Source organism: Bombina bombina, chromosome 4 (genome assembly GCF_027579735.1).
Source record: "Bombina bombina isolate aBomBom1 chromosome 4, aBomBom1.pri, whole genome shotgun sequence".
NCBI classification, from domain to species: Eukaryota; Metazoa; Chordata; class Amphibia; order Anura; family Bombinatoridae; genus Bombina; species Bombina bombina.
The window spans coordinates 557,370,881-557,385,719 of record NC_069502.1 but is presented as its reverse complement, the minus strand read 5'-3'; the positions used below and the strand labels follow the sequence as shown (position 1 = coordinate 557,385,719).

Sequence of the window (14,839 nt, the reverse complement as noted above, 5' to 3'; positions counted from 1 at the left end):
ATAAAACCTGAGTGTCCCTTTAATCAGTTACCTGCAGTAGGGGAAAATACCTTTGGCCGTTAAATGTGTGTACAGTGTGTAGTTGTGTGTTTCCACTCATGTTTAATAAAAGGGACATGAAACACTAAATTTTTCTTCTGCAATTCTGATAGAGCATAAAAACTTCTATAATCAAATTTACTTTGATCTTGTATTCTTTGTTGAAGAGATTACCTAGGCTGGCAGAGAACTTGAAGCAATTTTGCAACAATGTTTTTGAGCACTAGCTGGCAGGAGTGTGTGCTCAATGCATAACATTGTTATAACATATTAAAAGCATTCTTTTAAAGGGACAGTCTAGTATAAAACAGAATTTATGCTTACCTGATAAATTACTTTCTCTTGTGGGTGTAACCAGTCCACAGATTCATCCTTTACTTGTGGGATATTCTCCTTCCCTACAGGAAGTGGCAAAGAGAGCACACAGCAGAGCTGTCCATATAGCTCCCCCTCTAGCTCCACCCCCAGGTCATTCGACCGAAGGTTAGGAAGAAAAAGGAGAAACCATAGGGTGCAGTGGTGACTGTAGTTTAAAAATAAAAACCACCTGTCTTAAAATGACAGGGCGGGCCGTGGACTGGATACACCACAAGAGAAAGTAATTTATCAGGCAAGCATAAATTCTGTTTTCTCTTGTAAGGTGTATCCAGTCCACGGATTCATCCTTTACTTGTGGGATACCAATACCAAAGCTTTAGGACACGGATGAAGGGAGGGAACAAGACAGGTACCTTAAACGGAAGGCACCACTGCTTGTAAAACCTTTCTCCCAAAAATAGCCTCCGAAGAAGCAAAAAGTATCGAGTTTGTAAAATTTGGAAAAATTATGCAGCGAAGACCAAGTCGCTGCCTTACAAATCTGTTCAACAGAAGCCTCATTTTTAAAAGCCCATGTGGAAGCCACTGCTCTGGTAGAATGAGTACGAATTGAGTCAGGAGGCTGCTGGCCAGCAGTCTCATAGGCCAAACGGATGATGCTTTTCAGCCAAAAGGAAAGAGAGGTAGCGGTCGCATTCTGACCTCTCCTCTTACCAGAATAGATAACAAACAAAGAAGTTGTTTGTCTGAAATCCTTAGTTGCTTGTAAATAGAACTTTAAAGCACGAACCACATCAAGATTGTGTAACAGACGTTCCTTCTTCGATGAAGGATTAGGACACAGAGAAGTAACAACAATTTCCTGATTAATATTCTTATTAGACACAACCTTAGGAAGAAAACCGGGTTTGGTACGCAAAACTACCTTATCTGCATGGAACACCAGGTAAGGTGAATCACACTGTAGAGCAGATAACTTTGAAACTCTTCGAGCAGAAGAGATCGCTACCAAAAACAAAACTTTCAAAGATAAAAGCTTAATCTCTATGGAATGTAAAGGTTCAAACGGAACCCCTTGCAGAACTGAAAGAACTAAATTCAGACTCCATGGCAGAGCCACAGATCTATAAACAGGCTTGATTCTGACTAAAGCCTGACTAAACGTTTGAACGTCTGGTATCTCTGCAAGACGTTTGTGAAAAAGAATAGACAAAGCAGATATCTGTCCCTTTAAGGAACTAGCTGATAATCCTTTCTCCAATCCGTCTTGGAGAAAGGACAAAATTCTGGGAATCCTAACCTTCGTCCATGAGCAACCCTTGGATTCGCACCAAAAAAGATATTTTCGCCAAATCTTATGGTAGATTTTCCTGGTGACAGGCTTTCTAGCCTGAATCAGGGTATCAATAACCGACTCAGAGAAACCACGCTTTGATAGAATTAGGCGTTCAATCTCCAAGCAGTCAGACGCAGAGAAATTAGATTTGGATGTTTGAAAGGACCTTGTATTAGAAGGTCCTGCCTCATTGGTAGTGTCCATGGTGGCACAGATGACATATCCACTAGGTCTGCATACCAGGTCCTACGTGGCCATGCAGGCGCTATTAGAATCACCGAAGCCCTCTACTGCATGATTATGGCAACCAGACGAAGGAGGAGAGGAAATGGTGGAAAAACATAGGCCAGATTGAAGGACCAAGGCGCTGCTAGAGCATCTATCAGCACCGCCTGGGGATCCTGGGACCTGGACCCGTAAAGAGGAAGCTTGGTGTCCTGACGGGACGCCATCAGATCCAATTCTGGAGTGCCCCATAGCTGAGACAGCTGGGCAAATACCTCCGGGTGGAGTTCCCACTCCCCCGGGTGAAAAGTCTGCCGACTTAGAAAATCCGCCTCCCAGTTGTCTACTCCTGGGATGTGAATTGCTGAGAGATGGCAAGAGTGATCCTCCGCCCATCTGATTATTTTGGTTACTTCAAACATTGCTAGGGGACTCCTTGTTCTGCCTTGATGATTGACGTAAGCTACAGTTGTGATGTCTACTCCTAAAGCATTAGTAAGATTGCACCACTGGCAATAAAAACGATTAACCCCTTAATGCCCAAACCGGATCGACAGTAAGCCAACAGACCGGTTAAAACAACATCAGCACCTTGCCACAGCTCTGCTGTGGCCCTACTTGCCCTTAGGAACCAGATTTGTGGGGAAAAAGCTTCTTATAGGCCCTCAAACTGCAGCAGGACCCTTCATGTGAAACAGCCTGGACTTCTAGTCAAATATAACTGCGCATCTGAGGTGCGAAATTAGGCCCCTCCCACCTTACTCCGGTGCTGTGAGGCCTAAAGAAACACTCCTAAGTGTTTTAATAATAGCCATGTGGGTAACAACCCCTGAAAGAAAACCAAAGGAACCTTCAAAGTGTCTCAAAAAACAGAATTTATGTTTACCTGATAAATTACTTTCTCCAACGGTGTGTCCGGTCCACGGCGTCATCCTTACTTGTGGGATATTCTCTTCCCCAACAGGAAATGGCAAAGAGCCCAGCAAAGCTGGTCACATGATCCCTCCTAGGCTCCGCCTACCCCAGTCATTCGACCGACGTTAAGGAGGAATATTTGCATAGGAGAAACCATATGGTACCGTGGTGACTGTAGTTAAAGAAAATAAATTATCAGACCTGATTAAAAAAACCAGGGCGGGCCGTGGACCGGACACACCGTTGGAGAAAGTAATTTATCAGGTAAACATAAATTCTGTTTTCTCCAACATAGGTGTGTCCGGTCCACGGCGTCATCCTTACTTGTGGGAACCAATACCAAAGCTTTAGGACACGGATGAAGGGAGGGAACAAATCGGGTCACCTAAATGGAAGGCACCACGGTTTGCAAAACCTTTCTCCCAAAAATAGCCTCAGAAGAAGCAAAAGTATCAAACTTGTAAAATTTGGTAAAAGTGTGCAGTGAAGACCAAGTCGCTGCCCTACATATCTGATCAACAGAAGCCTCGTTCTTGAAGGCCCATGTGGAAGCCACAGCCCTAGTGGAATGAGCTGTGATTCTTTCGGGAGGCTGCCGTCCGGCAGTCTCGTAAGCCAATCTGATGATGCTTTTAATCCAAAAAGAGAGAGAGGTAGAAGTTGCTTTTTGACCTCTCCTTTTACCGGAATAAACAACAAACAAGGAAGATGTTTGTCTAAAATCCTTTGTAGCTTCTAAATAGAATTTTAGAGCGCGAACAACATCCAAATTGTGCAACAAACGTTCCTTCTTTGAACTGGTTTCGGACACAGAGAAGGTACGATAATCTCCTGGTTAATGTTTTTGTTAGAAACAACTTTTGGAAGAAAACCAGGTTTAGTACGTAAAACCACCTTATCTGCATGGAACACCAGATAAGGAGGAGAACACTGCAGAGCAGATAATCCTGAAACTCTTCTAGCAGAAGAAATTGCAACTAAAAACAAAACTTTCCAAGATAATAACTTAATATCAACGGAATGTAAGGGTTCAAACGGAACCCCCTGAAGAACTGAAAGAACTAAATTGAGACTCCAAGGAGGAGTCAAAGGTTTGTAAACAGGCTTAATTCTAACCAGAGCCTGAACAAAGGCTTGAACATCTGGCACAGCTGCCAGCTTTTTGTGAAGTAACACAGACAAGGCAGAAATCTGTCCCTTCAGGGAACTTGCAGATAATCCTTTTTCCAATCCTTCTTGAAGGAAGGATAGAATCTTAGGAATCTTAACCTTGTCCCAAGGGAATCCTTTAGATTCACACCAACAGATATATTTTTTCCAAACTTTGTGGTAAATCTTTCTAGTTACAGGCTTTCTGGCCTGAACAAGAGTATCGATAACAGAATCTGAGAACCCTCGCTTCGATAAGATCAAGCGTTCAATCTCCAAGCAGTCAGCTGGAGTGAAACCAGGTTCGGATGTTCGAACGGACCCTGAACAAGAAGGTCTCGTCTCAAAGGTAGCTTCCAAGGTGGAGCCGATGACATATTCACCAGATCTGCATACCAAGTCCTGCGTGGCCACGCAGGAGCTATCAAGATCACCGACGCCCTCTCCTGATTGATCCTGGCTACCAGCCTGGGGATGAGAGGAAACGGCGGGAACACATAAGCTAGTTTGAAGGTCCAAGGTGCTACTAGTGCATCCACTAGAGCCGCCTTGGGATCCCTGGATCTGGACCCGTAGCAAGGAACTTTGAAGTTCTGACGAGAGGCCATCAGATCCATGTCTGGAATGCCCCACAGCTGAGTGACTTGGGCAAAGATTTCCGGATGGAGTTCCCACTCCCCCGGATGCAATGTCTGACGACTCAGAAAATCCGCTTCCCAATTTTCCACTCCTGGGATGTGGATAGCGGACAGGTGGCAGGAGTGAGACTCCGCCCATAGAATGATTTTGGTCACTTCTTCCATCGCTAGGGAACTCCTTGTTCCCCCCTGATGGTTGATGTACGCAACAGTTGACATGTTGTCTGATTGAAACCGTATGAACTTGGCCCTCGCTAGCTGAGGCCAAGCCTTGAGAGCATTGAATATCGCTCTCAGTTCCAGAATATTTATCGGTAGAAGAGATTCTTCCCGAGACCAAAGACCCTGAGCTTTCAGGGATCCCCAGACCGCGCCCCAGCCCATCAGACTGGCGTCGGTCGTGACAATGACCCACTCTGGTCTGCGGAATGTCATCCCTTGTGACAGGTTGTCCAGGGACAGCCACCAACGGAGTGAGTCTCTGGTCCTCTGATTTACTTGTATCTTCGGAGACAAGTCTGTATAATCCCCATTCCACTGACTGAGCATGCACAGTTGTAATGGTCTTAGATGAATGCGCGCAAAAGGAACTATGTCCATTGCCGCTACCATCAACCCGATCACTTCCATGCACTGAGCTATGGAAGGAAGAGGAACGGAATGAAGTATCCGACAAGAGTCTAGAAGCTTTGTTTTTCTGGCCTCTGTCAGAAATATCCTCATTTCTAAGGAGTCTATTATTGTTCCCAAGAAGGGAACCCTTGTTGACGGAGATAGAGAACTCTTTTCCACGTTCACTTTCCATCCGTGAGATCTGAGAAAGGCCAGGACTATGTCCGTGTGAGCCTTTGCTTGAGGAAGGGACGACGCTTGAATCAGAATGTCGTCCAAATAAGGTACTACAGCAATGCCCCTTGGTCTTAGCACAGCTAGAAGGGACCCTAGTACCTTTGTGAAAATCCTTGGAGCAGTGGCTAATCCGAAAGGAAGCGCCACGAACTGGTAATGCTTGTCCAGGAATGCGAACCTTAGGAACCGATGATGTTCCTTGTGGATAGGAATATGTAGATACGCATCCTTTAAATCCACCGTGGTCATGAATTGACCTTCCTGGATGGAAGGAAGAATAGTTCGAATGGTTTCCATCTTGAACGATGGAACCCTGAGAAACTTGTTTAAGATCTTGAGATCTAAGATTGGTCTGAACGTTCCCTCTTTTTTGGGAACTATGAACAGATTGGAGTAGAACCCCATCCCTTGTTCTCTTAATGGAACAGGATGAATCACTCCCATTTTTAACAGGTCTTCTACACAATGTAAGAATGCCTGTCTTTTTATGTGGTCTGAAGACAACTGAGACCTGTGGAACCTCCCCCTTGGGGGAAGCCCCTTGAATTCCAGAAGATAACCTTGGGAGACTATTTCTAGCGCCCAAGGATCCAGAACATCTCTTGCCCAAGCCTGAGCGAAGAGAGAGAGTCTGCCCCCCACCAGATCCGGTCCCGGATCGGGGGCCAACATTTCATGCTGTCTTGGTAGCAGTGGCAGGTTTCTTGGCCTGCTTTCCCTTGTTCCAGCCTTGCATTGGTCTCCAAGCTGGCTTGGCTTGAGAAGTATTACCCTCTTGCTTAGAGGACGTAGCACTTTGGGCTGGTCCGTTTCTACGAAAGGGACGAAAATTAGGTTTATTTTTTGCCTTGAAAGGCCGATCCTGAGGAAGGGCGTGGCCCTTCCCCCCAGTGATATCAGAGATAATCTCTTTCAAGTCAGGGCCAAACAGCGTTTTCCCCTTGAAAGGAAAGTTAAGTAGCTTGTTCTTGGAAGACGCATCAGCCGACCAAGATTTCAACCAAAGCGCTCTGCGCGCCACAATAGCAAACCCAGAATTCTTAGCCGCTAACCTAGCCAATTGCAAAGTGGCGTCTAGGGTAAAAGAATTAGCCAATTTGAGAGCATTGATTCTGTCCATAATCTCCTCATAAGGAGGAGAATCACTATCGACCGCCTTTATCAGCTCATCGAACCAGAAACATGCGGCTGTAGCGACAGGGACAACGCATGAAATTGGTTGTAGAAGGTAACCCTGCTGAACAAACATCTTTTAAGCAAACCTTCTAATTTTTTATCCATAGGATCTTTGAAAGCACAACTATCCTCTATGGGTATAGTGGTGCGTTTGTTTAAAGTGGAAACCGCTCCCTCGACCTTGGGGACTGTCTGCCATAAGTCCTTTCTGGGGTCGACCATAGAAAACAATTTTTTAAATATGGGGGGAGGGACGAAAGGAATACCGGGCCTTTCCCATTCTTTATTAACAATGTCCGCCACCCGCTTGGGTATAGGAAAAGCTTCTGGGAGCCCCGGCACCTCTAGGAACTTGTCCATTTTACATAGTTTCTCTGGGATGACCAACTTGTCACAATCATCCAGAGTGGATAATACCTCCTTAAGCAGAATGCGGAGATGTTCCAACTTAAATTTAAATGTAATCACATCAGGTTCAGCATGTTGAGAAATGTTCCCTGAATCAGTAATTTCTCCCTCAGACAAAACCTCCCTGGCCCCATCAGACTGGGTTAGGGGCCCTTCAGAAACATTATTATCAGCGTCGTCATGCTCTTCAGTATCTAAAACAGAGCAGTCGCGCTTACGCTGATAAGTGTTCATTTTGGCTAAAATGTTTTTGACAGAATTATCCATTACAGCCGTTAATTGTTGCATAGTAAGGAGTATTGGCGCGCTAGATGTACTAGGGGCCTCCTGAGTGGGCAAGACTCGTGTAGACGAAGGAGGGAATGATGCAGTACCATGCTTACTCCCCTCACTTGAGGAATCATCTTGGGCATCATTGTCATTGTCACATAAATCACATTTATTTAAATGAATAGGAATTCTGGCTTCCCCACATTCAGAACACAGTCTATCTGGTAGTTCAGACATGTTAAACAGGCATAAACTTGATAACAAAGTACAAAAAACGTTTTAAAATAAAACCGTTACTGTCACTTTAAATTTTAAACTGAACACACTTTATTACTGCAATTGCGAAAAAATATGAAGGAATTGTTCAAAATTCACCAAATTTTCACCACAGTGTCTTAAAGCCTTAAAAGTATTGCACACCAAATTTGGAAGCTTTAACCCTTAAAATAACGGAACCGGAGCCGTTTTGAACTTTAACCCCTTTACAGTCCCTGGTATCTGCTTTGCTGAGACCCAACCAAGCCCAAAGGGGAATACGATACCAAATGACGCCTTCAGAAAGTCTTTTCTAAGTATCAGAGCTCCTCTCACATGCGACTGCATGCCATGCCTCTCAAAAACAAGTGCGCAACACCGGCGCGAAAATGAGGCTCTGCCTATGCTTTGGGAAAGCCCCTAAAGAATAAGGTGTCTAAAACAGTGCCTGCCGATATTATTATATCAAAATACCCAAATAAAATGATTCCTCAAGGCTAAATATGTGTTAATAATGAATCGATTTAGCCCAGAAAAAGTCTACAGTCTTAATAAGCCCTTGTGAAGCCCTTATTTACGATCGTAATAAACATGGCTTACCGGATCCCATAGGGAAAATGACAGCTTCCAGCATTACATCGTCTTGTTAGAATGTGTCATACCTCAAGCAGCAAGAGACTGCTCACTGTTCCCCCAACTGAAGTTAATTGCTCTCAACAGTCCTGTGTGGAACAGCCATGGATTTTAGTGACGGTTGCTAAAATCATTTTCCTCATACAAACAGAAATCTTCATCTCTTTTCTGTTTCTGAGTAAATAGTACATACCAGCACTATTTCAAAATAACAAACTCTTGATTGAATAATAAAAACTACAGTTAAACACTAAAAAACTCTAAGCCATCTCCGTGGAGATGTTGCCTGTACAACGGCAAAGAGAATGACTGGGGTAGGCGGAGCCTAGGAGGGATCATGTGACCAGCTTTGCTGGGCTCTTTGCCATTTCCTGTTGGGGAAGAGAATATCCCACAAGTAAGGATGACGCCGTGGACCGGACACACCTATGTTGGAGAAAACAAAATTTTTCCATAAAAAAACGTTTGCCATTAAGTAGTGTCAACAAGCATAAACTAGCCCTGTTATGTAAGCTTGCAATTCCATACTTAGTCTCTGAATACAGCTTACCCTTCCCTCATGGGGATATTATCAGTCTTTTCTAGCATTATCACAGTCTAGTCTAGAAATAAATGACTTAACATACCTTTTTTGCAGCCTAACCTGCAAACGGTTCCCCCCAACTGAAGTTTTCTTGTACTCCTCAGTCCTTTGTGGGAACAGCAGTGGATTTTAGTTACAACATGCAAAAATCATCTTCCTCCCTGCAGAAATCTTCATCTCCCTTCTGCTAGAGAGTAAATAGTACACACCGGCACCATTTAAAATAAACTTTTGCTTGTAGAAAATAAAAACTACATTTCTAACACCACATTCACTTTACACTTCCGATTGCTTAGAGCCGGCAAAGAGAATGACTGGGGGGTGGAGCTAGAGGGGGAGCTATATTTACAGCTCTGCTGTGTGCTCTCCTTGCCACTTCCTGTAGGGAAGGAGAATATCCCACAAGTAAAGGATGAATCCGTGGACTGGATACACCTTACAAGAGAAATTAAACTTTCATTACTCAGGTAGGACTTTTAATTTTAATCAACTTTCCAATTTACTTTTATCATGCAATTTACTTTTTTCTCTTGGTATTCTTAGTTTAAACTAAACAGGTAGGAATCATATGCTAATTTCTAAACAGTCACAGTCATGTGATCAGAGGGCTGGAAGAAGGTTCCTAGATACAAGGTAATCACAGAGGTAAAAAGTATATTAATATAGCTGTGTTGGTTATGCAAAACTGGGGAATGGGTAATAAAGGGATTATCTATCTTTTAAAACAATAACAATTCTATGGTAGACTGTCCCTTTAAAACTGCAGCCATATAATGTGCTAGGAAAGCACACATGCTTTTCAACAAAGATAACCAACAAAGTCAATTTTATAGTAGAATTAAAATAAAAAAATTAAAATAAAAAAATTAAAAAAGATTAGAATGATTGATTTAAACATGTAATCCTAGAAAAACTAAATGGAAAGATTCTTGTAAAATAATATGTATGAAGATACAAGACTATTATTCTCACCTTGATGTGGATCCTGAACTTCCTGGTTAACTATTTTATCCAGCACTAGATCTGTCCATACACCAGTTTTCTGAGACATGCTATACAAAAGAAATAGTTCATGGTTGCCATTTTCAGCGAGCTGTGTGTGAGCGACCTAAAGCGAGTACAGAATATATATTATAGAAATGTTCACATTTATGTTATGTAGACTAAAAGTGCGTGTGTGTATATATATGTAGATATCTCTCTCTCTCTCTGCCCACGTGTCATTCTCGTTCAAATAACAGGTCTCAGGCATAAGGGGCAATCCATTGCAACCCAGGAGAGTACAAAGAGTTATCCATTCAAGTAGCTGCAAATTGACTGAGGAAGGGGAGAGCGTGTTTGGGCAAAGGTTTATCATTTCCCTACAAGTTGGATGGACCCATTTGATATTTTCATTGATTTGCAGAGTTTTCGGAGAACACTACTTGTAAAAGAACATTTTGGCTGCACTGATGTTAATGTAAAGTTCAGTAAAGGAGTACCTTTGACCAATAGGTCTAATGCTAGTATACGTAAATTTGGGAGAATGGTAGAGGAGGAGGTACAAGGATCTTTTATGAAAAGGAAATTTATGCTTACCTGATAAATTTATTTATTTTACGATATGACGAGTCCACGGATTTCATCCTTACTTATGGGATTACGCCTCCTGGTCAGCAGGAAGTGGCAAAGAGCACCACAGCAGAGCTGTATATATAGCTCCTCCATTCCCTCCCACTCCAGTCATTCGACCGAAGTTAGGAAGAGAAAGGAAAAGCCAAAGGTGCAGAGGTGACTGAAGTGTAACAAAAAATAAGTAAATACCTGTCTTAGAAATGACAGGGTGGGCCGTGAACTCGTCATATCGTAAAAGAAATAAATTTATCAGGTAAGCATAAATTTCCTTTTCTTTTACAAGATATGACGAGTCCACGGATTTGATCCTTAGTTATGGGATACAATACCAAAGCTATAGGACAAGGATGAAAGGGAGGGACAAGACAGGAACCTAAACGGAAGGCACCACTGCTTGAAGAACCTTTCTCCCAAAACCAGCCTCAGAAGAAGCAAAAGTATCAAATTTGGAAAAAGTGTGAAGACACGACCAAGTTGCAGCCTTGCAAATCTGTTCAACAGAAGCTTCATTTTTAAATGCCCATGAGGAACCACAGCCCTAGTAGAATGAGCCGTAATTCTTTCAGGAGGCTGCTGTCCAGGAGTCTCATATGCCAGGTGGATGATACTCTTCAGCCAAAAAGAAAGAGGTAGCCGTAGCTTTCTGGCCCCTACGCTTTCCAGAAAAAACAAATAATGAAGATGATTGACGAAATTCCTTAGTCGCCTGCACGTAAAACTTCAGGGCACGGACCACGTCCAAGTTATGCAACAGACGCTCCTTCTTAGAAGGATTAGGACATAATGAAGGAACAACAATTTCCTGATGAATATTCGTATTTGAAACAACCTTAGGAAGGAAACCAGGTTTGGTACGTAAAACCACCTTATCAGAATGGAAGATAAGGCGAGTCACATTGTAACGCTGAAAGCTCAGAAACTCTACAAGCAGAAGAAATAGCAACCAAAAATAAAACCTTCCAAGATAACAACTTAATATCTATGGAATGCATGTTCAAACGGAACCCCTTGAAGAACATTAAGAACTAAATTCAAATTAGTGTTTCTATGGATTGGGAGAAAACCGAGATTGAAATTAGCCAAGCTATACCAGCCCTCTGCTAAAGGTGGGCTGGCTTTACCTAATTTAGAAAGCTATAATCAGGCCGCTATTCTACGATTTCCTATGGATTGGTTAACAAGGTCTTTTGTATACTCGGATGAGAATCTTGAGAATCAAGTCTGTTCCCCGCTTTCCTTAAACTATGTTTTGTTTGCCTCGAATAAAGAATTAGGAAAGAGATTATTGGAACACCCTCTGTATAGAGACATAATAACAGTTTGGAGAAGGCTATCCAAATCTGTTGGAATGAGGCAGAATATTTCAAAATGGTTGCCGATAACTGGCAATGCACATTTTCCTTTAGGCAATATGGTGGACATTTTTAAAAAATGGTCACCAGAGAGATCACTGATAGTGAAAGACTTCTACGATTCCAATTTAAATAAAGTATATACATTTGATAGATTTCAAGAGATTTTTCGGGAAATACAAAAAAAACTTATTTTAATTTTATACAAGCGAAAAGTTACATTCTTAAATTAATGAGTCTGGATCCCCAGATGTGGGAACAACATCCGTTGGTTGATGTGGTAAAAGTGAGGAAGGGATTGCTATCCTTTATTAACAATTTTTTATTGTCTTTAGAAGAAACATCAGTTGTATTAGATTTGACTTCCCAGTGGACAACAATGGTCGATTCACCTGATCTCTATACAATACTTTTAAAGAGTCTGAAGACTACTCAAAAGTTGTTTTCTTCATCTTACTATAGGGAAATTCAATTTAGGGTGATACACAGAGATTACTTAACCCCACGGAGAGAGGCTAAGTGGAATAAGAATGTGCTTAATCTCTGTTCCAAATGCCATTTTCAGGATCCAGACCTGAATCATTTATTTTGGGGTTGCTCTAAGTCAAATCAATTTTGGATGAAGGTGGAATATTTTCTTTCTAGCATAGTAAAAAAGAAAATTCAGCTAACAAGAGACTATCTTTCTTTTAAGATCCCATGTTTCTTGGGACAAAGATGTTAATTTTATATTAGAAACATTAATAATTATTAGAACACTTTTTTTAAAATATTGGATCTCCTGTAAGACACCCCCCATTTCAGAAGTGAGGAAAGTATTACTAGACTCATCAATTAAAGCTGCTTACGAATTAAAATTAGGGGGGTCCTCAAGAGAAAAATTCTGTAGAAAATGGAAGGTCTTTCTGTGCTTCCAGGGAAATGACTTTGTACACTACATAGAACAAATTATTAATATTAAGCTAAACTAGAGAGGGGACGGGGGGAGATTGGGCGGGGGAGAGAGATACATTTGAGGGGGGGGGGGGGGGGGGGGAGAGGGGAGAGAAGAGAAAAAATATATATTTATTTTTTTTTCTTGGGGCTGTCCGGGAAATGTTATGTTATTATACTTGAGATGAGAAGAATTTTCCTTTGATTTGTTTGTATGTCTTGAGCTTTTGCTTATATTTCTTTTTTTATTTTGTTGTCTCCATTGTATGGAGAAGTGTCTGTTGTGTTTGTTTTCTTTTTTGTATGTAATAATAATAAAAAAAAAAAAACAAGAAAAAAAAAAAAAAAAAAACTAAATTCAAACTCCAGGGTGAAGCAATTGGTCTAAACACAGGCTTGATTCTGGTCAGAGCCTGACAAAAAGACTTAACATCTTGAACATCTGATAACCCTTTCACCAATCCTTCTTGGAGAAAAGACAGAATCCTGGGAATCCTAACTCTACTCCATGAGTAGCCCTTGGATTCGCACCAATAAAGATATTTACGCTATATCTTATGGTAGATCTTTCTAGTAACAGGCTTACGTGCCTGAATCAAAGAATCAATGACCGGATCAGAGAACCCCCGCTTAGATAAAATCAAGCGTTCAATCTCCAAGCAGTCAGTTGCAGAGAAACTAGATTTGGGTGTTGGAAGGGTCCCTGAATGAGAAGGTCCTGCCTCAATGGAAGCTTCCACGGTGGCAGAGAGCACATGTCCACTAGATCGGCATACCAAGTCCTGCAAGGCCACGCAGGTGCGATTAGAATTACAGAAGCCCTCTCCTGTTTGATCCATGCAATCACCCGGGGAAGGAGAGCAAACGGTGGAAACACATAAGCTAGGTTGAACGACCAAGGCACTGCCAAGGCATCTATCAGTTCGGCCTGAGGATCCCTTGACCTGGATCCGTATCTTGGGAGCTTGGCATTCTGACGAGACGTCATCAGATCCAATTCCGGTCTGCCCCATCTGAGAATCAGGGTGGCAAAAACCTCCGGATGGAGTTCCCACTCCCCCGGATGAAAAGTCTGTGTGCTTAAAAAGTCCGCTTGCCAGTTGTCCACTCCTGGGATGTAGATTGCTGACAGATAACAAGAGTGAGCCTCCGCCCACCGAATTATCTTGGATACTTCTGTCATCGCTAAGGAACTCCTTGTTCCTCCCTGATGATTAATGTAAGCCACAGTCGTGATGTTGTCCGACTGAAAACGAATGAATTTGGCCGAAGCCAACTGAGGCCAAGCCTGAAGCGCATTGAATATTGCTCTCAATTCCAGAATATTGATTGGAAGTAGAGACTCCGACCGAGTCCACACACCCTGAGCCTTCAGGGAATTCCAGACTGCACCCCAACCTAGTAGACTGGCGTCCGTTGTCACTATCACCCATGAGGGTCTGCGGAAGCATGTCCCTTGAGACAGATGATCCGGCGACAACCACCAAAGTAGAGAGTCTCTTGTCTCCTGATCCAGATCTATCAGAGGAGACAAATTTGCATAATCTCCATTCCACTGCCTGAGCATGCTCAGTTGTAGCGGTCTGAGATGAAAACGAGCAAATGGAATGATGTTGTCGCCACCATCAATCCTATTACCTCCATGCACTGAGCCACTGATGGCCGAGGATTGGACTGAAGGGCTCGGCATGTAATCAGAATCTTTAACTTTCTGACCTCTGTCAAGAAATTTTTCATAGATATGGAATCTATCAGAGTTCAAAAGAAGGGAACACTTGTCTGTGGAATTAGTGAACTCTTTTCTAGATTCACCTTCCACCCGTGAGTCCTCAGAAAGGACAGAACCATGTCTGTATGAGACTTTGTTAGATGGTAAGACGACGCCTGAATCAGAATATTGTCTGGATAAGGCGCCACTGCAATACCTCGCGGCCTGAGAACCGCCAGAAGGGACCCTATAACCTTCGTGAAGATCCTGGGTGCTGTGGCCAACCCGAAGGGAAGAGCCACAAACTGAAAAACAGAATTTATGCTTACCTGATAAATTACTTTCTCCAACGGTGTGTCCTGTCCACGGCGTCATCCTTACTTGTGGGATATTCTCTTCCCCAACAGGAAATGGCAAAGAGCCCAGCAAAGCTGGTCA

At 42.6% G+C, this 14,839-nt stretch overlaps 1 protein-coding gene across 2 annotated transcripts in view; it reads right to left on the bottom strand.

Moving 5' to 3' along the window:
• The window catches only part of ZNF292 (zinc finger protein 292), a 404,138-nt gene that overhangs the window by 244,575 nt on the left and 144,724 nt on the right, over positions 1 to 14,839 (bottom strand). Inside the window, exon 4 of one of the 2 annotated variants that reach the window (XM_053710508.1) lies at positions 9,767 to 9,902. The exons of the other annotated variant lie outside the window; for it this stretch is intronic. Coding sequence (XP_053566483.1) covers positions 9,767 to 9,902 — 136 coding nt within the window. The remainder of the gene's footprint in view (positions 1 to 9,766; positions 9,903 to 14,839) is intronic. 2 annotated transcript variants of the gene reach the window in all.